General features: G+C 38.9%; 6 protein-coding genes across 6 annotated transcripts; all 6 read right to left on the reverse strand.

Moving 5' to 3' along the window:
• Positions 1 to 1271: 1271 nt before the first annotated feature.
• LOC125187926 (L-ascorbate oxidase homolog) lies at positions 1272 to 5225 on the reverse strand. Its single transcript, XM_089065693.1, has 8 exons — positions 4931 to 5225; positions 4742 to 4851; positions 3702 to 3972; positions 3520 to 3622; positions 3071 to 3416; positions 2613 to 2978; positions 2463 to 2541; positions 1272 to 2380 (listed from the first exon to the last, which is right to left on the reverse strand). The coding sequence occupies exons 1-8, from the start codon at positions 5078 to 5080 to the stop codon at positions 2168 to 2170; spliced, it is 1638 nt and encodes a 545-aa protein (XP_088921819.1). The 5' UTR covers positions 5081 to 5225; the 3' UTR covers positions 1272 to 2167.
• A 2575-nt stretch (positions 5226 to 7800) lies between these two features.
• LOC125204358 (endonuclease/exonuclease/phosphatase family protein) lies at positions 7801 to 10044 on the reverse strand. Its single transcript, XM_048102996.2, has 4 exons — positions 9386 to 10044; positions 8930 to 9081; positions 8748 to 8858; positions 7801 to 8515 (listed from the first exon to the last, which is right to left on the reverse strand). The coding sequence occupies exons 1-4, from the start codon at positions 9984 to 9986 to the stop codon at positions 7931 to 7933; spliced, it is 1449 nt and encodes a 482-aa protein (XP_047958953.1). The 5' UTR covers positions 9987 to 10044; the 3' UTR covers positions 7801 to 7930.
• A 2141-nt stretch (positions 10045 to 12185) lies between these two features.
• On the reverse strand, positions 12186 to 14907 carry LOC125204340 (O-Glycosyl hydrolases family 17 protein). Its single transcript, XM_048102973.2, has 4 exons — positions 14689 to 14907; positions 13345 to 14625; positions 12690 to 12717; positions 12186 to 12543 (listed from the first exon to the last, which is right to left on the reverse strand). The coding sequence occupies exons 1-4, from the start codon at positions 14780 to 14782 to the stop codon at positions 12393 to 12395; spliced, it is 1554 nt and encodes a 517-aa protein (XP_047958930.1). The 5' UTR covers positions 14783 to 14907; the 3' UTR covers positions 12186 to 12392.
• A 634-nt stretch (positions 14908 to 15541) lies between these two features.
• LOC125187933 (5'-adenylylsulfate reductase 3, chloroplastic-like) lies at positions 15542 to 17989 on the reverse strand. Its single transcript, XM_089063904.1, has 4 exons — positions 17842 to 17989; positions 17604 to 17762; positions 17395 to 17539; positions 15542 to 16783 (listed from the first exon to the last, which is right to left on the reverse strand). The coding sequence occupies exons 1-4, from the start codon at positions 17903 to 17905 to the stop codon at positions 15757 to 15759; spliced, it is 1395 nt and encodes a 464-aa protein (XP_088920030.1). The 5' UTR covers positions 17906 to 17989; the 3' UTR covers positions 15542 to 15756.
• Positions 17990 to 19457: 1468 nt separating this feature from the next.
• On the reverse strand, positions 19458 to 21421 carry LOC125202959 (mucin-like protein). The gene is made up of 5 exons (XM_048101347.2): positions 21230 to 21421; positions 21031 to 21120; positions 20416 to 20942; positions 19960 to 20146; positions 19458 to 19858 (listed from the first exon to the last, which is right to left on the reverse strand). Exons 2-5 carry the CDS (start codon positions 21031 to 21033, stop codon positions 19652 to 19654), a joined length of 924 nt encoding a protein of 307 aa, XP_047957304.2. The 5' UTR covers positions 21034 to 21120; positions 21230 to 21421; the 3' UTR covers positions 19458 to 19651.
• A 2025-nt stretch (positions 21422 to 23446) lies between these two features.
• LOC148931691 (uncharacterized) lies at positions 23447 to 24058 on the reverse strand. Its single transcript, XM_089064859.1, has one exon. The coding sequence runs from the start codon at positions 24056 to 24058 to the stop codon at positions 23447 to 23449; it is 612 nt and encodes a 203-aa protein (XP_088920985.1).
• Between the last annotated feature and the right edge of the window lie 3712 nt (positions 24059 to 27770).

Genomic DNA, 27770 nt, shown 5'->3' on the forward strand with positions numbered 1-27770 from the left:
GCTAATTTAATGAATCCAACCAAGCATTAAAACACTTCTTTATTTATGTATTGTTAAAAGTGAGGAACTATAGTATCAGTATCAAAATGTATTGTTAAAAGTGAGGAGTTCAGGGGTTAGACCGTTGCAACAACTATCTCAATAAACCAACGATGGATTTGCTAACGTTCGAGGTGATAAGTAATATTGAATTGTCATAACTAATTGGTGAATTTTATTAAATTTGTTTTGAACCACTCAAACTATATTATTAAATCATATTTATATTTAGTACCAACAAATTTATATATTTAAAATATAGATTTTTTTTAATAATAAATTTATTAAATAAATTGAAACATGTAATTTAAGATATTTTAACTTTGAGCCACAACATATATAGAGGTTGAATTAGCATTTGTTTTTTATGCAACTATTAGTTTCTAAACTTATTTGATTATATGAGTTTTTATTAGTTTAATAAATTATTAATATAATTTATGAGTTTAGAATTTGATATAATTATATTATTTCTCATTTCATAAAAGTATATCCACATTTTTGAAATAGTGCAGGTAGAAAATTGATTTAGTCGTTTTAATATTTATAAATTTTAGGCTAGATTTTAAATATTTATTAGTTATGAATCTTTTCAATATTTGTAAATAATAATTGTGTATATAATTGATAGTAACATTTTTAGTTATAAGTAACGGTCATTTGATTTGACTAAATTTACTAACTCAGATATGTAAATTTTTAAAAAAGTGTTATTGATACTTTTCGTTCTTTATAATCTTATTGTTATAGTACATACTTATTTTTTAAAATTGTAGTTATATGTGCGCTTTTTATTTGTTTGTAGTTCATCATTTTATTTTTTTTCGAGACAATGTTGTTGTTCCCTAACATTTTATTAGCTTTTTATACTCTAGATATATAAGTCTAATAAAATAATATTGTCACTTATCTAATGGTATTTTTTCCTAAATATCTTTAATCTTATATATGCAATGATATTGTCACTTATTTTATTTGATCTATTCATAGTATTTTTTTCCAAGTCGCGCATAGCGCGTGGGTTAACACTAGTTCTTTAGTAAAAGGCGAAAGAATAGTTCGCTATGGGCTCGACGCACGGCTGCGTGATTTTAGAAGGCCATTCGCCTCCTCATTTTATAGTGGCACTTGGCTAGTATTGTGTCTCTCACTCCGATGTGGGACATTTCTCTCTACAAACCAAATCACAACTATACACTCACGAAATTTTTAGAATTTTTGAGCCATTGAAATCATGGTAATATAATGTGAGTATAATTATAATTGAATAGCTTCGAGTTTGGTTACATATTACTTCGACAAACAATAAAATGATAAGATAGATTTGTGTTATCAACGGAATACGACTCAATCATCTTGCATTCATGGGGACGATCCATCATCAGAATAGTCACCAGGTGCACCAATATCGTCACCGCCACTGCTGCCAGCGTGGCTCTTGCCACCACCGCGCTTGCTGCTTCCAATCCCACCAGCTCCCCTCCCGGCCCCGCCATTCGACCCGTCCCACCCACCGAATCCTCCACCGACTCCGCCATTCCCAAATCCTCCGCCAACTCCTCCTTTTCCAAAGCCTCCACCAAATCCACCGCCTTTGCCAAATCCTCCGAAGCCCCCAGCACCGCCTCTATATCCACCGAGGAAGCCTGGATACGGCTTGAAGTGGGGGCGGAAATGCTCCGCCTCCATGTCAGCCCCGCTCTCGTGAACCGCCATGGTCCTCCCGTTGATCACGCTCACAAATGCCGCTGCAGCCAATAGGAACACAATTATCTTCATTGCCATTTTTCCTTTTGAATGTTGAATGTATGATGATTCTGGATGAAGAAGAGAGGAAAGAGGACTGCTTTATATAGGCTACTAAAACTCATCTTGTTCATCTACTTTTTACTTGTTTACTCATCATCAAATTCTTGCACCACTGTAAAATTTGGTGAATATTTGTTGGGAACATGAAAAACACACATCAAGATTCTGAGAAGGCAGTAGTGATGATTCCCATTCCATTAGAATAAATGTGGTACAAAATCAATTCTGATAAACTAGTCAAGAATCAAACTGAGAGCTCAAATTCAGCTGCTACGGTAAGCTCAGTCACCCTCTCGTGACCATGAGTGTGCCGCGTCTTCTACAAAGGTCTGGTGCGATGCCCCTTCGCTCGCCCACACAGCAGAGCGTTTTTGGGTATCGGAAGCTCATCTCTATACGATGTCGATGAGGTGTACACCTTGAGATACAGCTGCTGCCCCAGATACTGCCTCGCCCATTCCTCGGATCTTATGTTCCACATTCCCACGTTGTCCAACGATACATAAATGGCAGTCCAAGAACTCGGATACACCTGCGATTATCATTGAATCAGATGATTAGAGTTCAATGTAAGATCAAAAAAACAGTCTTTTTCGTATGGTTTAGGCTCTCACCTGAGTGGTGCAGCGCGCGACTGTGTCCCTCAAGTTGTAGCGCGATCTGCTTGCTTCGGTCCACTGGCCTCCGTCCATTCTATTCCATTCACACAGTTAGAGGAAGAGATATATGTAAAATCTAACAGTGTTGATGAACTCAAAACTCACCCTACAACAAAGAAGGAATATCCATCCATGTGCCATGATTGCACAGTCTTCTCCCAGTTCTGAAACACGATCTCTACATAAGCCCGGTAGTTAGCTTGGATGACGGAGGTGGCAAGATAGGCGTTTCCCCAGTTAGGTCTGTCGGAGATGCTTCCAGTGCTATACACACCTCCGATGTTGAAGTAGTCTGCCAGCTTCAAAGGGGTGTCGGGGGAGATATACGACACACCATTCACAGCATATCTTTGCTTTCCATTGATAACCGGAGCAGAGTTGGCAAGGATGATGGTCCTAACCGGCTTCACCAGCCCATAATGGTACGAGCCCTGTGGATTGGGTCGTGGCCCACTTGCTGTCAGGTTCCGACTGTTCCATCAACATCCAAGCATCAGAATCTCACTCTCAAAAGATCAAATTTTTACTAAAACAGTTACACAACAAGGTAAGAGCTTCGTTACCGGATGGATCTTGCCTGGTTGAGAGACCATTCAACCTCGGTGGTAGGTCCACCGGGTGGAGGACCGTAGACTTTTGTGAATGAGTTACGGTAATGGAGGACAGCAGTAGCGGTGAGCACTTTGGAAGTGAAACGAGACGAGGCCACAACGTAGTAGTCCTTTGGTGGCTGGTTAGCTGTGACCAAGACTGAGTAAGACTGGCCGAGATGGACATCCAGAGAGGAGTAAGTGTTCTGGACTGTGTGAGATCCTTCTACTTCAATCAGCTTCATCAAGTGTCCTTGAATCCTGAAGTTGAAGGATGTAGCAGTCCCGACATTCGATATCCTGAACCTGTATGTTTTGCCTGCAGAAAAGAAACTTCGAATTCACAAACAGGAAAGGCATGCTAGAGATATGAAGCTGCTACTACTTTTAAGTTTAGTTAGTTCATTGAGAAGCCGATTAACCTTGTTCAACGGTGAACGTGTAACCATTCCAACCACGGCCGTTGATGATGAGGCCATCAGGGAATGGGAGATTATGACCACCATCCACGAAATATCTCAGTTGCTGCAAGAACACCATTTGTGAGAAAAAATATGCAGTGAATCTATCAATTCCCACACGAATTGTCAAAAGATTGGCTTACTCTTTGACTTCTCTTGAACCAATCCCCAGCAAGTACGACGTAATCCCCAGCAGGCGGGGGGAAAGGTACAGGAATTTGAGGACGGCTGTAGACTTTGATGCTTCCGTATCCCCCAGCAGCCTTATGGAGTCCAAGTGATGGGAAGTAGAAATAAGTGCCAATCTGATCTTTTGCTTGGAGGGCATAAGTGAAGTTTCTACGAGGCATGATCGGACAGTTTGTTCCAGACACTCCATCCTGCCAGGAATTCCTTCGTTGCTGCAACCCGTTCCTGTCAAAGATGGTCGAAACCAATCGGGATACACACAAGAGCTGCTCAATTACTCGAAACAAAGCCCTTTCGACTAAAGATTTAACATTTTGTTCACCAAACTCATTCAACTACTCATTAATTCATAGATGATCTGTAAGGGAAAGCTACAATACATTGCAACAGTGACATTACATTCCTATAACCAAGAAACATCAGTCCATTACACCATGGTTAAGTTAGCCCAAAAACACACTACATTAATTTGAGGGTCCATTATTCCAAGAATGGATCAAGGAACAGATATTAGTACATTGGCCCTACACAGCATACCACTTACACTTGTGTCTCGTGGATACCTACTCATTCACATACAAATATTTATTTATATACAAACAGCAAAAGATAAGAGATGTCATAAATGTCAGAGATCCATAGATCTAGCACGTGGGAAGTGGCGACAAGGGTCTAATTATTTTTCTTCGCCCAAAAAAACCCATTGAGCCCTTGCTCCAAAAGAGAGTGCTAATCACAAACAAGTAACAACAGAGAATCTTTCATAAACCAAGAAATGATAACTCTATTAAGTTTTAACCAATCAAAAGTGTATGATTCACACCCAAACCCAAAATCTAGGCCAAAGACAGCTCCTTTAATCCCAAATTCAGAAGCAATTAAACAACTAGGAGGCCTAGCGCCAAGATTTGGGAAATGGGACAGCATTTAATGCGACAATAATGAAACAGAAGGTCGCAATTGGTGAAGAGGAAGGAATGAAGAATGCAGCTACCATGAAAGGAGGAATGGCTCGTTGAGGTAGTTGTAGACGCTGATAATCAAGTTGTCGTTGGTGACGCAGTCGATCGTCGGCCCCGGGAACTGCCCGTTTATCAGAATCCCCTGCAACAGACACATTCTTCAAGAAAAATCCAAGAAAGGTGAGAGCTTGGGAAGAAGAGGAAGAAGATGAGAGAGGGACCTGCTGTTTGACGCCGAGGGGGTAAATGTCGCCGTAGGTGATTTTCCAGGTGTAGTAGCGGTAGGGGTTGTCGCCGTTGGCGGAATGTAGGGCGAGGAGGAGTGAGAGGGCGGCGAGGAGAGAGCACGCGCCGCCGTGGGCTCCTCTCATGGTGAAAGAGTTTTTTGCTTTGTGTTTTTGGAATATGGGGGAAAATGGAGTTGCGTTTTTCTTCCTTTCTTGAAAAATGGGAGGGAAAGGAGGGGAGAAAACAAATGCAAAGTGGAAGGGAAAGGAAGGGGAGGGACGTATATATATATATATATACTTATATGAGTATGATTTTGTGAATTTGAATATACAGTGTGACTGCAACTAATTGAGCTGAGAGAGATGACCACCTTCTTTATTGTACTGAAATGACGGTTTTGCCCCTCTCACCTGCTGCTGCTAACATAATAATTATCATTTATGTTAACTTATTTATTTATATACACTATAATTTACTCCCTCCGTCCCCTATTAAAAGTCACACTTTTCCATTTCGGTCCGTCTTCAATTAAGAGTCACACTTCATTTTTACCATAAATGGTAGTAGGTCCCACATTCCACTAACTCACTTCACTCACGTTTTATTATAAAACTAATATAAAAAAGTGGGTCCCACATTCCACTAACTTTTTCAACCAACTTTTCTTTACATTTCTTAAAACCCGTGCCCGGTCAAACTGTGACTGCTAATGGGGGACGGAGGGAGTATTTTGGAACCTAGACTAGGACGACATATAATCATGAATTCATGTTGGCAATCAAATTAATATGACTTCTCAGTAGCTTTAATAAGTGAATGAAATTTAATGTCATTGCAATGGAACTATTGGAAAGTATAGACTCGGGTTAGATTTAAAAACCAAAATACATTTATTGGATAATGAATTGCTATAAGTTTTGGCGATGCTGGACTTTGCATATGAAATATGGGATTGTAGAAAATTGTACATAGCTTCCTAGATTTTCATGTCTAAGGAGTTGGGATGAGTAGTAAGTAGGGAGTACATAATTTATAAACAATGTGATTAACCAAAAACTATGACGAGAAATTTTATACTACAACCAAAGGGGAGTCTTTACAACACAAACACTAGTATTTTGGAATTTGGATACAAATCAATGGGGGACCCAGTTGGGTGCAGGTCGACCGACCTCACTATCGGTCCATGAGAGCAGGAAAACTTCATTAAATTTAGATTTTGTTTGTCCTTCATTAGGTTGCACCGCTTCTGTCTTCCGATATACTGGCAACAACCTTCTTCACTGTGCCCGACCCTAGTGCTTTTAACGCCCAATTTGATAGAAACAAAAACAGAACGGTCCATCAATCTTCATGTGTGAATATCTAAGGAGATGGGGACGACATTGCACGTTGACTAAAATAAAGAAGAATTGCAATTTGGCCACATGAAGTGCTACATTCTACATGCATTAAAATTAGACTTATTAAAGCACCTTCAAACATAAATGGTGGAGAATTTACAAAACGCGGTTGACGGAGTTCAGCCTTGATTAGAGGTAGAGTGGTGAAAAAGCATGTGATTGCAATTATTGTCGATTTTTTCTTCTTCTTTCTACTAATTAAATAATACTACTATGAGACGAGGTTACATTGATGACTGATTTAGAACATGTTTGTAATTATTAAGGCGACGGTTGGCTGTCATCCCCCATATTTTGTGGAGAGACCGCCAAACCGCGTTAATTAGTTATAATTTCTTACCCAAGTCAAAAAATGTTATAATTAACTATATTCTTTCGAAACATTGGTACATTAAATTTGAACTTTGGCTAGATTATGACATTTTTCTACTAACTTTAAAATTGGTCTAAATTACTCAAATTTTACATTTAGTAGTATATTATTTCCCAACTAGATTACAAATAATATATTTTCAGCAAAAATTTATTGTACGTGGATAATCATCAAATATTTATGATATTTTAAACCAATTTTTAAGTTTGTGTCAAGTAGGATAAAAAAAAGGCATATACAACAATTGAAAATGGTGATTGACCTACCATTAAAAATAACACACGAAATTTAAAATTTCTGATATTTGAGACCAATTTTAAAATTCATAGAAATTACTTGAATTAGACTGAATTTCATAGTTTTAGGGAGCAATATCCCTATGTTTTATTCATTTATTTATATCGTACTAATAATTAATAATCAAAACATAATGCAATCACCATATTCATTATTTCTATCCACATTTTGCCTAAATTGCTCACTGCTTGGATTATGGAATACTAATTTCTTTTATGTTTGGGTCTTCAAGAACGATGAAGCATGATTCAGTTGGTAAGACTACTCAATCAAACTCCGAGGAGTGGAGTAATGCAGTATAAATTATCTCAGTTTAGGGTTTATCCAATCTGAGAATGGGTGATATTTGGCAGTATTTGATCATGGGTAGGCACCTCTGTCTCTTCTCGTGAGGCGCCATAACTGAAGCTCTGAAGTTTATTCCCTCCCAAAATTTAATTTAATAAATTAAAATAAATAAGTTCATGTGATAACAGCTGTGGTTGCCTCTGTAAATGTGGGTCAACTCAACATCACAAAAACAATTTAGCAGAGATTTCAGCCTACTTCTGAAAACTAAAGCTTTTCTCGTCTTCTTTCCTAATTGACAATCATATAAATCCAAATTGGCCTTATTTTACTGTTTACTCCACCTTATTACTATAATAATATTGTAACCCTTTATCTTCAAAACATGCAATACTCATAAAGAAAACCAGCTGTTTTAAGGCATCTCACCAATTTGTGAGATGTTCTTCTTCAGCTGTTTAGACACTTCTTGAAAATGAACAGATTGAGATATGTCATGTAATGGCATAAAATGAAAATTGATTACTACTCCACAATCAAGTTGAGATATAAACAGTGAAGGCAAAATATTTGAGGCCCTTCATCTCAAGATTATGGGAAAAGACAAAAATGATGGAAGTGCATTTGTGCTAAGAGGTAGAGATTGTTAAGAGCAAACCATAGTGATCACTAGGCAGAACTGGAAGAGACAACTCCTTCACCTGCCCTTTCACTTTCTTCTCTTTGATATACGATACACCAGCAATCGCATCCCTACCGATCATCTCAATATTCCTTATCTTCAAGTCCTTCAGCTTGCAGATGAATCTATCCAGTCGTTTCTGCAGACTCCGGTTACCAGACAGCATCTTGTTCGACTTTGTGTCGTATGTCCATCCGTCTTCTCTGGGTTTCAGCTCTGTCCACGCATCCACCCATCCACCTGCTAGGGGAAAAGCCCCATCCAGTTTATCATCCCAGTTCATGTCCCCGCAGAATATCACATTCTCGTGCTTCGCCAGCGACCTCACGGCCTCGTTAGCCTGCACAACGCGTTCTTTGCTGAACATCTGGTTCCAAGTCGGAGGGGCTGGGCAGGGGCTTTCGAGGTGGCTTGTGGCAATGACCATTGTCGTTCCTGGCAGCACGTCTACTTCTGCGAGACAGAGTTCTCGCCCCATGACGGAATTGTGGAAGGGCTTGGTGCTATAGGATTTAACCGGCAATTTGGATAGCTGCAAGACGTTCCAATACTATGAAGGCCGTAACGATGTAGAATTTTTTTTTTAAAACAACAACCAAAAATAATACTCTTTTCTTGCATTGTTTATTGTTGCATCACATATGATTATTGTTGCATTACAATAATCATATCACTATTAAGTCCTAGATAAGTTCAATTCTGTAACTATAAATTTCTTAAAGCCAATACCAAAATAAAAGTTTCAGCTAACAGTATCACATCACCTGCATGCAGAAGTATGGTGCTGTGATTGAATTCTCATCTGGAATCGAGCATCGGTACCCCTTCCACCAGCCTGATTTCTGGAAGATGTCATACAAATTGGGAGTAACCTCCTACATCATTGCATCAGCATAAGAACTCTCAACTTCATCGAATCAAGAATGAAAACAAGATCAAAAACCACCTGAAAGCACATAACATCCGGTGCGTGCAACTCGATAAGGTCCCCAATTGCTCTCATCCTCTTGTGCATCTCAACATCTTCACGAAACCAAACGTTGTAGCTCAGAAGCTTCCATGTTTTGGATTCAGAGCTCACATCAGTTTCACAAGGTGCTGTACAATGGAAATTTCAACCAAAACTGAATTAGCAGAAACAATGCCACCATAAATCTTAAGTGTTGAGCAAATTCAACGCGATAAATAAGCTAGCAATCCATCAATTCATAGAAGATCACAACAACAAAGCCTCTTTAACAATTCCACCCCAATCAACTGAAACCAAAACAATACAATGATCTCGTTGCCCCTGCCTCCCAATTTTGATCAGTAGCATAGTATATAATCGACATTTACAAATTACAATTACCATAAGAACTTTGGGTGAAATTTTGAAATGGTAGAACATCAAGGATCATACCTAGAGGTTTAGCTTGAATAGCCATAGTTGAATCCCTAATTGAAGAGCCACCTGCATCATCATTTTCCTCCCTAACTTTTCTCTTATTACTGCAAACCCTCAATCCAGCAGAAAAACCTAATTTCCCTCCATCAACACGACCACCATTACCAACAATCAACTCAGCAGAACAACCATCGGCGCGAGTAGTGTCTTCCTTGGCACTGCTACAAGCCTTGAGCGGCATGAAAACGCTGCCGACGGAGAAATCGAGATCATCGTCGTCGATTTCGATAGTCGAGGTGGCCCTAGTGCCGCATATTTGGCAATTTGCGCTGGAATACGGGTTCAGCAACGTGCAAGCGGCGCATGACCACATGGATTCGGGCGGCGGCGATGGTGATACAGGCGGCTGAGGCGGCGCGGAGAGGCAGATTTCGCAGCGCGATTTCTGGGCGGAGGGATTGATGAACGTGCACTTGGAGCATGTCCAAGATGACATTTTTGTGATTATAGAGAGGGTTTTGGGGAATGGTTGGGAAATTTTGAGGGGTTGTCGAAATTGGAGGAGAAATGATTTTGGTATTGCTGCGATTAACTTTGGCAATGAAGATATAACCATTTTGAATTTGAATTTTGCCACTGTGTTCTTGGAATTGGAAGCGCCATTGTTTTCTTCTTAATTTCCCTAATTTCTCCTTTTCCTTTGCCCTTTTCCCTTTTAAATTTTATTTTGGGTTCATATAATTTTTTTCTTTTTCACCAAATTGGTTGAGAAGGAGTAATTTATTTTCAGTTAAAACATCAATTTTCAATTTATTTTTGTACACTTTGAAAAACTAGTAGAATTTTTTTAATCATAATTTAGTTAAATTCAGTTTCGTTTTTACTTCAATTAAAAGGAAGATCGATTATTCTTTGCATCAAAATGAATGAAAACCAATAAAGGGTGTGAAAATCTGAGTAAAACTCATTTTTACTGTTAAAAAATAGAGTGAACTTCAAAAATGGTCCAGAGACTATAGATTTATCTCGAAAATGGTCTCTGGACTTTAAAAATATCACCAGTAGTCCCTGGACTAAGGGTTAATGTAAAAAACGGTCATTTTGCATTGTTTCGAGACGAAAATGCCCTTTAGAGGGGTTTGGACAATTTTATCTTTTTATACTTTTTAACATTTTAAATATGATATTATTTCAGTTATGTACTAAATCTGATATTATTTCAAAATTATCATTCTTCTTCTCTTTTGTTATCCTTCACTTTGTTTCTTTATTTCAATATTGATTTAATTTATAAAATTAAATTTTAAATTTTGATTTTTAAATATCAATTTTTTTTTAATTAAAACTATTAATTCATGGACACTATAAATATTAATTATAACTATTAATTTTTGTTATTTAATATAATATTCAGCTGAATTGAAGAAGTACAGAAAAATAATATAAATCATGATAGAAAAATAAGAGCTATTTAGCCTTCGTTCGGTTGTTATAATTGCTTATGATTGAATTTTATGAAGTTGACTAAAAATTTTATATAGGAGTATTTTTGTTGAAATTTTCTAGTCATTTTGATTGTTTTCAAATTAATAAAGGAAAATTATATTAGTCTTACATTAGATGCATATTTATTTCAGAATAAATCGTGTTATATGATCTATTTATAATTAAAGCTATTAAATATTGATTAAAATTAAGGCGTTGTCATATCTTATTGATTAAATATTAGACATTATTAAATATTGATTATGACTATTAATTTTTGTTATTTATTAATTTTTATAATTAAAAAAAAATTATATATATTTAAAAACATAAATTTAAAATTTAATTTTTTAAAATTAAATCTAATATTGAAATAAAGAAACAAAGTGAAGGATGACAAAAGGGAAGAAGAATGATAATTTCAAAATAATATCAGATTTAGTAAATAACTAAAATAATATCAGATTTAAAATGTTAAAAGTGTAAAAAGATCAAATTACCCAAACCCTCCAAAACCCCTCAAAGGGGCATTTTTGTCTCGAAACAGTACAAAAAGACCGTTTTTTATATTAACCCTTAGTTCAGGAACTACTGATGATATTTTAAAGTCCATAGACCATTTTCAAGATAAACTCATTGTCCAGAGACCATTTATGGGGTTCACTCTGATAAATAAACAGTCTCAACTCTCAATCATCATACATACACTACTACAAGAATGATTACGTTGTTTTTATTTAATGATGTGGATGTGAATGATGTCATACATACTTAGGACTTTGAATCATGCTTTTGGCGCCAAAATTATTTTATAAACAATTAAAAATGAAAATTTTCTAAAAGTTGGGACTATAAACTAAAAAGTTTAGAGTTGAGCATTATATTGTGGATGCTCCTATAAAAAATAAAAATCAAAACTGAAGCTAGAAAGTTGAAAAAAGATGAAAGTTCATGCTCTATAAAAAATCCAAATTGAAACTATAAACTGAAATTGTTGAATTTCAAATTTTAAAATATAATCAATCCATTTTAATTTTGGGGAAAATCAATTATCGTGCAGAATCAGAGAGATCTTATCTTAAATCCATGTATTCCTAGACTGGACTAAATCGTAAATTTCTTGGAAAATTTTAAATACATTAAAATTCATGTGTTAAGACATCACTTTCAAATATATAATCAACATATACGAGAAAACCATACCCGACACGGGTCAGTTTCTCCTCATATTCACTACGAAAATACTAAAACAAACAAATCCATGAACAAAACATTAGGAAAAAAAAGACTTGACAAGACAAAGGCAACACTAATCCAAATCCATGAAACATTCAAGAAACGACCTTTTTCCAAATAAATTAAACTAGGTTACAATAGTTTTTTTTTTACAAAAGAAGCATCAAAGAATTAAAGGGACTACCCTCTAAAAGGTAGTACTAATAGCTAGCAAGAATCATTCTAAAAATTGCACTTATTATGAGCAAAAGGCAGAAGAGACAACTAGTTTTATTATACCCTCTCTACACTTAAATGGCCATCAAAGGAATGAGCAATAAAACAAGCAGGTGAGGACACCAGAGAGCATGTGCACCACTGTCGCCGCAGTTAAGTCCAAGCCCACCACCCTGTCACCACCACTTGCCTGCGTTGAGTTCACTACCTCATTTGTCCTATTACTCACAATTTTGCTGCAGCAGTTGCACATACATGTCATTACCACATGATTTAATATTGTATGATACTGGTATCTAGGGATGTATTGCTGTTTATCAATGGATTGTGAAGGAAAATCGAAAGATATAGTACCGAAAATGCATATAAAAAGAGTGCATACCTTCCAGGAAATACGCAGTTCCCGCTGCCTGCAAGCATCACCACAAAAGGGTGTAAGTATGTTTCAGTAGACGAACCGATGGGACTGAGAATGGACGAAGCAAGTGGAGCCACAAATGTCATTTAACCATATTACTTTTACTTTACCAGCAAAGACGATCGATTTCTACCATGTGTTTTACCGTTCAAGAATTCATCCAAAGGAACATATTTGCCAACAAGAATCACAAAACAAGCCAAACAAAACGCAGGATTTCATGTGATTATATTCTAACATGTGTTTTACCATTCAAGATTTTATCCAAATGGACTATTTGCCAACAAGAATCACAAAACAGACCAAACAAAATGCAGGATTTCATGTGATTTTATGTCCCAACATATGTCCCGTTTTGAACTATGTGAGACAGGATGCGGAAAAGGTCACTTTTGCACTAATAATTCCCACTACAGCAGCAATAATAAAGATTTTTTCAGACCCAAAAAATCCATAGCACCAGCAATTTGTTTCCCCAATTTCATCCACATTTCCCACAAGCTTCAACTAAGTAAGCACAAATCATTACCAGCAAGAAGTGGAGTATCCATAGACTTAATTCATCTTTGTGACACAATGAAAATGCTATGAAACATTAATGATGACGAAAAACACTCACTAGGATCCGTTGTGGTGACCATGGCAGCACCCTTGAAGTCACAAGAACCAGAGGACCTCCCTTCCTTCTGATAATAGCTATCAAACGCATAGGAAGCATGATTATGGACATTGTTAGGCTGGTAACAGCTCTCCCCGGGCTGAATCTCTGAGCAATTCGCCCTCCCGGGACCACACGCCCAATCCAGAGCAGCCTGCAGCGTCTTCCCATCAACGCCCTCCGTGGCTATGCAGTACGTCTGATTCGTAGTGTCATTCGCCAAAAACGTCCCACTCCCCGACACGTGAAGCAAGTAGACCGGAGTCGAATTCCCATAGAACAGACCCCAGTTGGCCTCCGAGACAGGAGGCGACCTCAAGTCCTCGTTGAACAACTCGTATATGTAGACACTGGAAGTGATCTCCGGGTGCAACGGCGTGCCACTGTGATCAAGAACGTGCTTGATCAAGTTGGAGTTAAACGTGTCGGCATTGTCAGCTGTGGCGTAGGGCTCCTTCGAATCCCCCTTCGAAGGCCAGCCGGTTTCGGAGACGAGCACTGCCACATCGGTGACATTGAGATTCTTCATAGAGAAGTAGACCGAATCTATCATGGCATCGAGGACATTGGTGTAGTGCAGCAACGTGTTGGGATCGACCATCTCTTTCGACGGCGTGAGCGGCTTGAAGAGAGAATTCTCCAACGGCACGACGCCTTTGTTCTGCATAAAGACGTAGTAAGGGTAGAGATTCATCATCAGTGGCGACTGCGTCCTCGACAGAAACTGCAGAAGCTGGGTCAGAACAGGGCTCAAGCTCTGGTTGAAGAAGGCCTGAGAAGGGGGGAAGGGGTCGAGAATCACTGAGGCAGAATTGGGGGTGGAGATTTTGATCTGAGTGTGGAGATTTGCGGCGACGAGAGCGCTGTAGAGAGACTCAATTGCCGGCATTAGCAAAGGAGCGGCGCCGGGGATAGTGGTGAGGACTTCGTCTCCTACGGAGACGGCGGTGATTAGGGTTTGGGGGAAGTATGCGGCGACATTGCGGCCAATCCAGGTGGCGGCGGTGGCGTTGGAGGAGCCAATTGCGAGGAGCTGGTTGTTCGGCACGCTGACGACGACTCTAATCTTGGTTTTCGCAAGCGCCTTGAGAATCTCCGCATTCGCATCGTAGAGGCGCACATGAGTTATCTTCTGCAGCTGGAGGAACGCGACTAAATCCGCAGGTGGCAGCAGATTCGAAACGTCCGTGCCGATGTTCACCCCCACAAACGGCTCCTTGTCTTGCTGCGCCTTGATTACTTCTGCAAACGGAAACGCATTAGTCTCGCAAATTCGTTATCGATGAGATCGATTTTCAATTCTACCTGCAGATGCTGATTTGGGCAGGAGATGCGCAGTTAGAGACAGGAGGAGGAAGAGGAGAGGAATGAGATGAGCAAGTGTATTGTGATTCTCCATTGCAGAAATGAATGAGCTCCTTGAATCATCTCTGGCTTCCGTGTCAGCTGAAGCTCGATTTAGGGTTTTTGCAGAGATTTAGCAATTTGGGGGTGATTTGGAGTGACATTGTTGAGTGAGAGGAAGGAGTGAAGTTTGCTAGTAGTAGATTTGAAAATGGTAACTTTTTGAATTGGAAATGACGATAATGACCTTGTCTACCGACAACGATATATTCTCTGTAAATACACTCCACGAGGAAGTCGGCGTAAAGTTTGGACTGTGTCCCGAAAGTAAATGGAAATTAGAAGGAGAAAATAGTACTTTCCAAAAGAGGTGAAAAAGGTAGAGTATATTTTGGAGTTACGTGGGTGGGGGTGGGGTAGGGGGATTTTAATTACTGAAAATTTGAAATTTAGCCCTGGGATTCTACTGAAATTCCAGGTTGGATCCTTGAGATAACTTTTGTCCTCGCATGGAGTATTTATTTTTAGATATTATATTCTGATGCATGAATGAGAGTAGTACATAAATTTAAAAAACTTTGATAGGACAATTCATAAATTTTCGATTAATTTTGATTTTGTCCCAAAGTTGAAATCATCAAATTTTGAGATGATGTGAGGCCTGAAATTTGAAAAGATGGCCATGACCGCGGTATGAATTTTGGTCAATCTTGTAATTAAGAAATACTGTAGTTAAAATTATCATATTTTTGATATTTTTCTTAACTATCTCATTGATTTAGATTTAAGGGAAATTTCGTGAGTGATATACTAATTTGAAAAAAAAAAACTTATATTTTTACTTCGAAATCATTAATAATGAATCTTTCACAATGTGAAGTGAGATTTTATCATTGGCTACCTGAATCACAAGATACAAAAATGAGCCTTGAAAATACTAACTACTGTATTCTACCAGTGAGCAGACTGGTACAGAAGCTTATACCATCCAAATCCATGCCCTCTCTCTTACAAAGCATAGACAAAATTTTACTCAAGGGCATTGACAAAAGCCAGCAAGGAGTCGACATCCCTCTTCTCCGATGGATATTTCACCGGATGCGAAGCATGCTTCGGGAACAACAGCACCGTAGGGAAACTCCCCAGCTGCAGACGCTCCTGTGCGAATGCTTTCTCTCCCCCATCGCCTCTAAACTTAGCAACCTTCACTCCTGATCCCGCAAGCTTCTCGCCCAACTCCACGTACGACTCCTCCATCGCCTGGCAGAATCTGCACCATGGTGCGTACACCACCACCACCCAAGCCTCACTCCGCTTCTCCAGCTTCAGCAGATTCTCAATCCCACGCCTGCTCAGGCTCACCACATTGTTGCTAGAGAAGAGATCAGCGTGTGGCGTGGTTCCATTAGGGTGCACAGCGCTTCCGTTCACGTTCTCCTCTTTGATGTTGCCCTTGTGCAGCCCGCACTCTTTGGCCTTGGCATCCTCCCACCACCATCTCCCTTCTCGCTCGTGCTGGCCGGGCAGCACCGCCCTCGTGCACGGCTCACATCCTATCGAGATGTAGCCTTTGGCGTGCAGGGAGTTCACGGGCACATTCATGGTGCGGAGGAAGCTCCATATGTCGTCACCCTTGGAGTTCGCTACCGGGTTCCACTTCACCAAGCTGCCTTCCGCACCATCAAGCCCCTCGAAAACAGGATCCACCTGGACTACAGGGACTTCTGACCGGGTACCTGGGGACTGATCCTTGCGCTGGCCAGTTATCCATGCACGTAGCCCCTTCAGGGCCCTCCTCAGGGGCCTAACCTTCCTCACACGGCAACATTCTTGGTGCCCGTCATCATAGAACGAGAATAGACCCTTGTTCCTAACCAAATCTTGAACTTCAGCAGCATCAGGAAACATGTACTCAATGTGGATGCCGTAGTGCTTCTCAACTTCATCAAAGAATCGGTACGTCTCGGGATTCAACCTCCCAGTATCCAGGCTGAACACCCTGAATGGTCGCCCAGTTAAATGTGCATATTCGAGCAAAGCAACATCTTCTGCACCACTGCAAATTTCATCTGATTTAATCTCATACGAAGAAACCCCAAACACCAAAATATAAAGAAAATTGCAAACTGTAAACAACTGGTGAGCACCTCAACTTTACTAATGAATCAACCATTCAACCTCACTATGATACATGTTATTTACCAAACAGAGCTCAGACCTGTAATGGGGTGTCTTGGCAAACAAGACCTCCTCAAGATCATAAACGCAATAAACAGAAACCTAGCCTTCTAGTGATATTTGAGAACAAATGAGTGATGCATCCAAAGAAGAAACTGTAGGATCAAAGCTTCAGAACTCCAATTTTGCCTGAGCTTTTTATTCTAGTGTAGAAACAGTCTACAATTCCTAAATCTACATGATTATGAAGTCAGATTATTAAGATTCACACTGCCATTTCCCATAAGGCAATCGCAATATTTAGCATTTATCACCAAAAACATGTATCAAGAGTTCTAACCTCAAATTTGAAGTAAAATCTGGAAATCCTCAAACAGGCTTCAACATTTCCATGAAAATTGCAATGCTCAGGTAAAAAAAACGGTTGATAATTGAATAGTTATCGGAAACTACAATCAAATTAACCGCTCAATTAAATAACAGTATTACCTAAAGGCAATTGCAATATCGTTTCCAAATTTCTCAAGGGCTTTATCCATAATCTCAAGCGGCGAACAATTCTGGAGCTCCTTCGCCAATTCTCCATAGTCCTCTCCCTCCACATGTCCGGCAACCTCTGCTGCATTCAATAGACCTATAAAAAATGCGAATTCGTCAAATCAAAACTCTACAGCATTTAGGAAATCAAATGCACGCACCAGGAGTGGAAGATGCGGCTGCCGCGGCGGAGACGATAGACTCATTCCGATTCGGTTCGGCATTCAAGGGAGTCACGGAGCAGCGCCTGGTGGAGAAATTCAGGGCCGTTGCCGCGGAATTGAGCCGATCCAGCGGCTGAAATGCACCGAAATGCGCGGCTGTGGAGAAGGATCACCAAGTGTTAGTACTACTAAAAATACGAGAATTGGGGAGGAATTGAATAAAATAAAACGTCACCTTTAGCTTGGTCAATAGAAGAAGAAGAAGTGTGAAGAGGTGAAGATGTGACAGCAAATGCCATTGTCGTATCTGGTTAACGCGAATGAAATTTGGAGGTAAATTTGTTAATTTTGGATTCTGAGTCTGCGGGAGATTGAATTACTATATTGGATTTAATAGGGAGCTAAGAAGAGGTGTTTTATGCAGATTCATTGAATGTGGACGTTTTTATCGGCTATATTTTACCATGTTCCTAATTTTGTTTAGGGAAATATATTTTGAAGTATTATGCTAGAATAAATTAATAATAACAGAAGATAGCATACTAATCTGCGCGTATAAAAATTGATTAGGGGGGCCACCCAACATATTTTATCCCATTATTCATTTTTATATGTATTGAAATCACTTCTGTTATTTTTGATAAGGAGGAAAAAAACCACAAAAATTATGAAATTTCTACAAAATCTGTTATTTTCCAAAATTAATAAAAAATGGTATAAATACCAAAAATTTTGAACTACTATATGTTAGTTTCTCGTGAAGTTAATTTTTCGATCAATTTTAATTGAGATGCCTTTGATTTGAATTTGACCTATTTGGTTTTTGACATACTCCATATCTCCTTCTGTCCCAGAGAATATACTGAATTTCCTTTTTCATCCGCGTCTCGTAGAAATATTCCACATTTATTTATGGTAATTTTTCTCCTTTTTTTTCTTTATCAATTACTCCATTCGTTCCGAATAATTTGTCCCATTTTGACCGGACACGAGTTTTAAGAAATGTAATGAAAAGTGAGTTGGAAAAAGTTAGTGGAATGCGAGTCCTACTTTTATATATTAGTTTTATAATAAAATGTGAGTAGGAATGAGTTAGTGGAATATAGAGTCCACTACCAAAAATGATAAAACGTAAAATGAGACAAATTATGTGACGGACCGAAATAGAAAATTGGGACGAATTATCCGAGACGGAGGGAGTATGTGCCTCACCATTCATGACATTATTTCAACATATTTTCTCTTTCTCTCTGACTTTATCAATTATGTATTAAAACATATCTCATCCCTTTTAGTATATTTTTATGGGACGAATAAAGTAGCATAAGTTTTCCATTTGGACGTCACACTTGGAATTTGGTTTAGAAAAATTTACTTAATATTTTAAAATTTTAAATTGCATAACAAATGGAATTTGGTTTAAAAAAATTTACTTAATATTTTAATATTTTAAATTACATAACAAAACGTTTTTTATTCTTTTTTTACCACACACTTATTCATCCTACCAATAGAAGTGTCAAAGTGTATATTCTTATGAAACCGAATGAGCATTAAGTCATTAACTTTATGTCAATTAAAAAACCAACTCCCTTATCGTACACCATGTTTACATTTCTAGTTGTAGTAGGTACAATATTCTTGTACATGCTGTTCAGAATCCATCCATCCATCATTTCTTGTGGGATTCGATTCTTACTTCTTTACTTTATACTAATATAGCCAGTGGGTAAGATTTTGATAAACTAGAATCGAGTGCTCAACAAAGTAGGTCTAATTAATTTTCACACAATAATCCATCACATTGTCAATGTCTTAGACACCAAATCTAACCAACAAAAACCGGAGGAATTTGGGAATTCGAGAATGAATTTCATTTCACTACCAATTGGTGTTTATGATTTTTCTATCTGGACAACATTCAAACTCACATTGTTATAGAAACAGCATATCACATTGATGAAGCCACTATCAAAATCTTCCTCCTATTTGCTTTCTAAGTTGTAACTGCAAGCTCTTACCGGACTTGGCAATAGAATGCAAGTTCATCGTCTTTTTTGGGAGGTGTAAGTACCTGCAAGAGGAAGCTTCTCCTCTCTGTAAGGTTGGGTTGATTCATCTGAGACACTAGGAATCCTTGCGACACTCCCCTTCCCTTTCTTTGCATTCGGGCCTATAACTTCAATCATGTATTTCCATCCATCTACAGGCCTCCTTCGGCTAAATATGTGCGTTTTTATGAAGCTTGCAATCTGAAATCCATTCAAAGACAGTGGAAATCAAATGACGTAACAACACACAAAAAAACATGAAATCCTAAACCATATTTTGGTATTTCAATGGTGGTAACAACCTGAAACTTGTTGAAGGCAATGCGACGCTCAAACTCTTGAACCAAGATGTCTTCTTCCCTCTGTGACATGTCCCACACATTACCCTCTGGATTTTTCGAGGTGGTTTCCCATCCATCCGGCTTGTTTTTGAGCTCGGAGCTAGCAATTGTGGATCTTCCCAAATCATTATTTGCAGATTCAAATATCCTGCATATATTCAATTTCAATCAACCAGAATTAGTCTACAATAGCAAACATAATTTAACAAGGAGTATCATATCTTCAACAATTCGTTGCATTTTTAGCAGATAACGTATTTCAACAAAGTAGATCAACAATTCATTGCATTTTTAGCAGATAAAGTAACTCAACAAAGTAGCTCAGATCAACATACAGTGACAATTCCTAAGCAAAATTTCTACCGATTACTGACAAATTTAATTCAATAAATGATCGAAGAATTGATTAAAACATACTCGGAGGCACTATCGAGCAATTTCTCGATGTCGTCGGCGCCGGAGACGAAATTCCCCAATTTAGCCTCCTCCAGTTTCTCAATCTCCTTGGCCCACAGGCCGGCGTGGATTTTCTGCTTTGTCAGGCGATAATCCCTCTTAATATTGTCCAAGCTGTAGAGAGGAGAAGATGAAGATGAAGCCGCAATCCGATCAGATTCCTTCTTCGCCGATTTGCCCTTCCTCTGGTCCCAATTATCGTTCATATCCTCCACGAAAGCCTTGGTCTCGGTGTCAATTTCTTCCGGCGGAGAGGAAATTGCGGCTTGGGGATTTTCGGCGGCGGTGGGGAGGGAGAAGCTGACGTCAGATTCCCATGGGGCGCGGGAGGATTTACCCGAGAGATCGTCAGGAAGCCAGGCAGTTTCCCAAGCGTCATTCCACTCTTCCTCGCCGGTTTTGGTAGGTCGTTTAGTCGAGAGAGGGCGGACGCCGACCGCCACCGCGGTGTTGGGGTTTAGGGCGATGGAGGTTAGCCTGCGCATCATCTTAAATTCAAATTAATTTTTTCTTATTTTCTAGAAAAATTATAAAATTTGATGCGATTAATTAAGTCTGTAAGGGTATTAAACACACCATTAATTAAATCTGCTGCAATTTTGGGGACTATTTTTGTGGACTGATATTCTGATTGATGCGATTTTCCTTCAACTACTCATTGATATCCTTCAAAACCAAAATAACATGGGTGGATAATAAAAATCCACAACAACAAAATCGAAATTCCCCAAATCAAGCAGGTAATAAGGTGAAAGCTTTAGAAATGTGAGCTTACTGTTATATATGAAAATTCAGAGCCGTCGGCAAGAGAGGAAGGCGTGGCGGCGAGGATGGCTGATGCAAGGCAAGTTCCGCCGGTCGAGAGAGAGAGGGAGATGGCTAGAGACTGAAAGAGGAGGAGGAGACGCCGCTTTTCACCTAGGGTTTATAGGGAAATTTAATCTATGGAGAATATTAGTACACCAATTATTTTGCCTTCTACTTCAATTAAAATTGGAATTGTGCTATTTAATGAAATGATGGCTTCTATTTGGATCAAAATTGAAATTTTATTTATTGTTGAAATACTTCTTCTCTAAATTAATTGGCAAGTTCAATTATAACAGGATGAAGTAATCTTTTTCAATTTTCATCAATATTTAATATATTTTAGTTAATCTTTAATTAATTAAATAATACTAATAAGTTTATAGAATAAAATATGGAATTAAATGAAATAAAAATTATTTAAAATTAAACTTAAACTCATAAAATTTGTATTGCTTCTTATAATACAAAGAGTAGTGTATATTGTCACATTATTCAAAATAAATAAGATGCACAAAAATGTTATCGTTATTTTAAGTGATACTCCCTCCGTCCCAGTTTAGGATGCAAATTTCGTTAGGGCACAGGTTTTAAGAAATTGTTGGAGCGTGTAATAATTGAAGTAAGATAGTGGTTATTGAGTGTGTAATAATTGAAGTGAGGTAGTTGAAAGTAGGACCATTTTGACTTTTTGTAAGTTTAAGATTTTGTTTTGTTTTATTTTTATGAAAGTAATGGCATTTGAGTGTAAATTTCATCAACAATGAGCTTAAATTTTATGTCAAAATATGACAAATTCTAATGGGACTTTTAAGCTAAGACGGATGAAAAATGGCAAAACATGACTCTGAAACTGGGACCGAGGGAGTAGTTTACTTTATATACGTATGAAATAAGAAAATGTCGTGGAAGTAGCGTTAGTGGATTGTGGGATCCATATTTAGAATGACGTGTAGGGTTGAAATTTGTATAAAACTTTCAATATTTAAAATTAGTTTAATTTTGGTGGACATCCAAAATGATAAAAATAAGTCTATTTTTTTTTAGAGCGGATGTAGTTTTACTAACCAAATTGGGGTATCAAAATTAATAATATTAAGCTTCATGTTTTTTTTTTAAACATGATATTTATGACTATTTTAATCCTTATAAAAATAATTCAAATAATTTTGTTTTACAATTGAATTAATAATCGTGTAGTATCTCATTAGTATTATATTCATTTAGGTTAAATTGTCAGAGCATTCATAATGGAAGGGCCCTCCCATTCTACATCAACATTTGTCCAAAGGGCCTATCTCCCTGCAATGGAAGGGCCCTCCCATTCCATTTCATTTCCACATTATCACCATTTTATTTTAATTTTTTAGCACTTCTATATTTAATATGTTATCAAATTAAATAAATAAGAACCAAAAATATTAATACGCAAATTTTTGTTGTATTTCAAAATTGGAAAATAGAATACAACGAGAAGCAAATTTTACATAAAACTAAAAATAAAAATAAAGCATCAGTGCCTACCCCTCCGTCCCCAAATTTCTTCAATCATATCGTGTTGTAGACGATTGTGGGCCTCTTTTTGGCGTATATCAACAAATGCCCGAAGACGCTCGGCGTATCCGTGAGGGACACCCTGCCGGTGGGACTCTCTAGCGACACCGTGGCTGGAGCTTGCAATGTGTTCGACGGGGACGTCGGCGACATCTTCATCTCCACTCTCTTCTATCATGTTATGCAATGCGATAGCGGCATAGATGATATCAGTGATATCACCCTTGTAGAAGAATCGCGCCAGACCTTTGATCAATGCAAAACGCGATTGGAGCGCATCGAAAGCCCGCTCCACATCCTTTCACGGCGCATCTTGCCGTTGAGCAAAATAACTCCTTTTCTCCTCAGTTGGACAACTAATCGTCTTCACGAAAACGGGCCAACTTGGGTATATGTCGTCCGCCAAGTAATACCCCATCTGATGCCGGTTGCCGTTCGCGGTGAAGTCAACCAAGGGGCCTATTCCCTGGCACTGGTCGTTGAACAGAGGCGAGGACTGCAGGACATTTAGGTCGTTGTTCGACCCGGCCACACCGAAGTAGGCATGTCAAATCCATAGGCGCTGATCGGCAACGGCTTCCAGAATGATGGTTGGATGTGTGCCCTTGAACCCGCTCGTAAATTGGCCTCTTCAAGTGGTCGGACAGTTCTTCCACTGCCAATGCATACAATCTATACTTCCCAACATACCCGGGAAGTCGTGCACCCTCCAGTGCAAATCAAGCAAGAACTGGCAATCTTGTGCGGTCGGCTTCCGCAGATAGGTGGGGCCGAAAGTCTCAATCACGCCTTTACAAAACTTCTTCAAACAATCGCGACCAGTTGTGTTCACGACGAGAAGATATTCGTCGAACATGTCGGCACATCCTCCGTATCCCAACTGCCTAATTGCAGTCGTGCACTTCTGCAGAGGTGAATATCCAGGCTTTCCGATGGTTTCCCAACGCTGTTGGAAGTCCGGGTAACGCGCCGACAACCTGTTAACGATGCGCAGGAATAGCTCTTGCCGCATTCTGAAACGCCGACGGAAAACCGTCGGGCCCCACCATGGGTCCTCGACAAAGTAATCCGTGTAGAGCCAGTTGTGTGCCTCAGTGTGGTCACGGTCGACCGATTGACGGCGATGGATTGGCCTTGGAATCGCCTCCTGGTTCGCTTCTTCCTGACGTCGGGCTGCCCTTGCAAGCACGCGCGGCACCACTCGGTTTATGACTTCATCGTCGGAATCGCTACCGGAAGACATTGATTAAATTTACTAGAGAGAGAAAATGTATTGAAATAGATAGAAGATAAGATGTTGGTGTGGAAACGTGAAGAATGGTAGGTTGTAATTATAGTGGAAGAAATGGAATAAAAAACAAAATCAAAAAAATGAAAAAAAAAATAAAAATAGGTGAGAGGGCCGACCGGCGGCACTTCCTCCACAATGGAGGGCCGATCGGAGGGCCCTTCTCAACGGCTAGGGCCGATATATCGGCCATATGGGGAGAGAGGGAGGGGGCGCACGACGGCCCCTTTTCCACTATGGTGGGCCGATGGGGAAGGCCCTCCCATCGGCCCTCCATTGCTAATGCTCTTAATAGTATATACTAATAAAATGTACATATCCCAACAATAACTAAATCGATAGCAATAATGAATACATCTTAATGACACTTAGTCACTTATTACTATTTTAAATTTAAGTAACCATATTTCTTATAAAATACTATATCATATGTGTTTTATATCATATGCACTATTTCTTTTTCGTCCGTCCAAAAAAATATGAACATTTCAATTTTAAAAACTCTTTTCACTCTAATGAGGTGAGACTCATTCTCCACTAACAGTATTAAAAAAAAACTTTCTCTATCTATCTCTCTCTCTTACTTTACCAATTTAAAATACATAACAACACATTTTTTCTTTTTATACCACACACTTATTCATCCTACCCAATGTTTTAAGAACCGGACCAGTGAACGGGCGAATCTACTGGTTCATGGTTCAACCGGTTCAATCACTAGTTGAACCGTTTTACTATTGCAAACACACAAAATTAAATTCACAATATACAAAATATATTAAATTTACATATAATTAATAATGTATCAAAAATATTAACCTTATATTTTAGTTCTAAATATAAATATGAAAATTATGTAGTAAATCACAAAATTTCATAAATATTTTTGTTGGTAAATAAAATTAAATATATGATTCATTAGTTGTTGTAGTTAAAATAATTTAATATTTAATATATAATTAGATAAATTCATTATAATTAAAAAAGTTTATTATTGAACGAAAATATATAATTACACATGAATAATTAGTTATTTTACTTAAAAATATTAATATTAATGGTTAGTGTATACATTAAATATATACAATGAAGTTATTAATATTAAGTAATAATAAATTATATTTACATATAAAAAATATTAAATTTATGTATAATTACAAATTCATATTAAAATTTAGTGTTTGTAAAAACATAATTAAAATATACTTATAATTAACCATCTCTTGAAAGAATATAAAATTAAAATGAATTATTAGTTTAGGTGGATAAAAGTTTCATTTTTAGTGTACAAGATGTTCAAACTATTTCAAAATGGCCATATGGTGGAGTGGTGTTGGTATCTAGTGTAGAGGTCATGAGTTCAAGTCCTACCAACAACAAATTTTGAGATATACTCCTTCCGTCCACGATTATTAAGAGCCTCATTTCTAAATGACGCGGGTTTTAAGAAATGTTAAGAAAAGTGGGTGGAAGAAAGTTAGTGGAATAGGGGTCCCACTTGTATATACTCCCTCCATCCCAGATAATTTGGGACACTTTGATTCGGCACGGGTTTTAAGAAATCTAATGGAAAGTGAGTTGAAAAAGTTGGTGGGATGTAGGTCCTACTTTTAAAGTATTAATTTTATAATAAAACGTGAGTAGGAATGAGTTAGTGGAATATGAGGTCCACTGCCAAAAATGGTAAAAGTTAAGTGGGACAAATTATGTGGGACTGTCCGAAATGGAATACTGGGTCGAATTATCTGGGACGAAGGGAGTATTAGCTTTAAATGATATCTGAGTAGAATGAGTTAGTGGAATGTGCCCTCCATCCACGATTAAGAGCCTCATTTTTAAATGGCGCGGGTTTTAAGAAATGTTAATAAAAGTGGGTGGAAGAAAGTTAGTGGAATAGGGGTCCCACTTGTATATATTAGTTTTAAATGATATGTGAGTAGAATGAGTTAGTGGAATGTGAGGTCTCCTTAGAGCATCCCCATCCGTGCTCTTAGCTAAGAGCACGGAAGTGGTCCCGGACCTACTTTTACTCCTTGTCCTTAGCTAAGAGCACAACACCCACATCCGTGCTCTTAGCTAAGGACAAGCTCAAGGGTCCCACCATTCTATTATTCAATTTAAATACTCCAATTATTAAAAACATTTCTACATTATAAAAATACATTAAAAAATAAAAATTACATTAAAATCCTAAAAAATAAAAATGACATAATTAAAATACTAAAAAATAAAAATACATAATTAAAATCTTAGAAAATAAAAATTACACACGTGGAAGACTAGTCCTCTAACCCCAATTGCCTCTTGAGACCCTGGATCATTTGCTCATGTGTTGCAAGTTGATCTGGAGTCATCTTAGACGTATCGTTCAAATAGAGTTGACCCAAGAGGGTCCACAACATGTTGTTCGGGGATGGAGGAGGCACAAAGGGAGCGGGGGCGGGGGCGGATGGAGTCGAGGCGCGGCGGCTGGTGGTCGTCGCCTTCTTCTTTCCTTGCGGCATGCGGGAACTGCTCGGGCCAGCGTCGGGGCTACCCAAGTTAGCTCCGGCAGGCTGGGTAGCCACATCATCGGAGGCGCCGTCGGATAGGGCTACCGACCTCGACCGTTTGCTAGAGGAGCTGGAGGAGGATGCTACTATGCCGCCCCTATACTTTGGATGTTGGCGCCCCTCCTGCTAACAATCGAGGTACTTGAACGGTTTGAACTCCGTGCGTTGGTAAGTCGCCAAGGAGGCAGTGATGATGTCGAGCTCGCTCGTGCCGCTCCCCGTCGACCGCTCTTCCTGGAGGTAAATCCCCTGGAACTTACTGATTGCCTCGTTGCATCTGAAGATGCAATTGCGCACCATACTATCATTGCGATAGATGGTTCCTTCCGGCCGGGTTTCATTGTAAAGACGAGTGATGCGCCACCAATACGTTTCCCCGGTCTGGTTCGTGCCAACTTCCGGATCTTCGGAGACTGTCAAGTAGGCTTTGAACATCGCCATCATCTCACCCGGAGTACGGGGTGCGGGTGCCACGAACAGGAGGAGTAGGAGTAGGAACAGAAGTAGGAGTAGGAGTAGAGCTGTTGCTCCCTCCCGATCCGGGTTCGGGTGCCCACCCGAACCCGGAGGCGTTTAGGTCGTGCACCGGGTAAGGACGGTAGCCACCCGGAGCTTGCGAACCTTGGGTTTGAGGAGGGGCCGTAAATTGTGTTTCCGGACTGGGGAATTCGCCGGAGTCGAACCAATCGTGGTTCCAACTACGATTGCCGGAGGGATGATCGCCGGAGCCGGACATTGTGTAGTGTGACGCCCCGGAAATTTCGATCCTTTCTTTCGAGATAAATCGGATTTAGTAGCTTAATTAATTTTCTCTTAGAAGTTGTGTAATCGTACTTTTCCTCGTTGTATTCGACTTTGGAGTAATTTAAGTATTCTCGTTGGAGGAAATAAAGTGCAAGAAAATTTAGTTCAAGAATAAAAGTGGAGGAAATACTTTCACTAGAGAAATGTGAAAATGTTTGGAGAAATAGAAATGCATGAGAATAAAGTATTTAAGTGCATACATCTTTATTTGGTACAAGAGTGAATAATGACAAGCTACTACTATCCTAATGGTCTCAAGACCTAAGACTTTGGCTCCAAGCTAGAAGTAAGAATGAGAATGCAAGCATAGT

The sequence above is a fragment of the Salvia hispanica genome, chromosome 2, assembly GCF_029641045.1.
Source record: "Salvia hispanica isolate PSC_SH4W2 chromosome 2, Shi_PSC_v1, whole genome shotgun sequence".
NCBI classification, from domain to species: Eukaryota; Viridiplantae; Streptophyta; class Magnoliopsida; order Lamiales; family Lamiaceae; genus Salvia; species Salvia hispanica.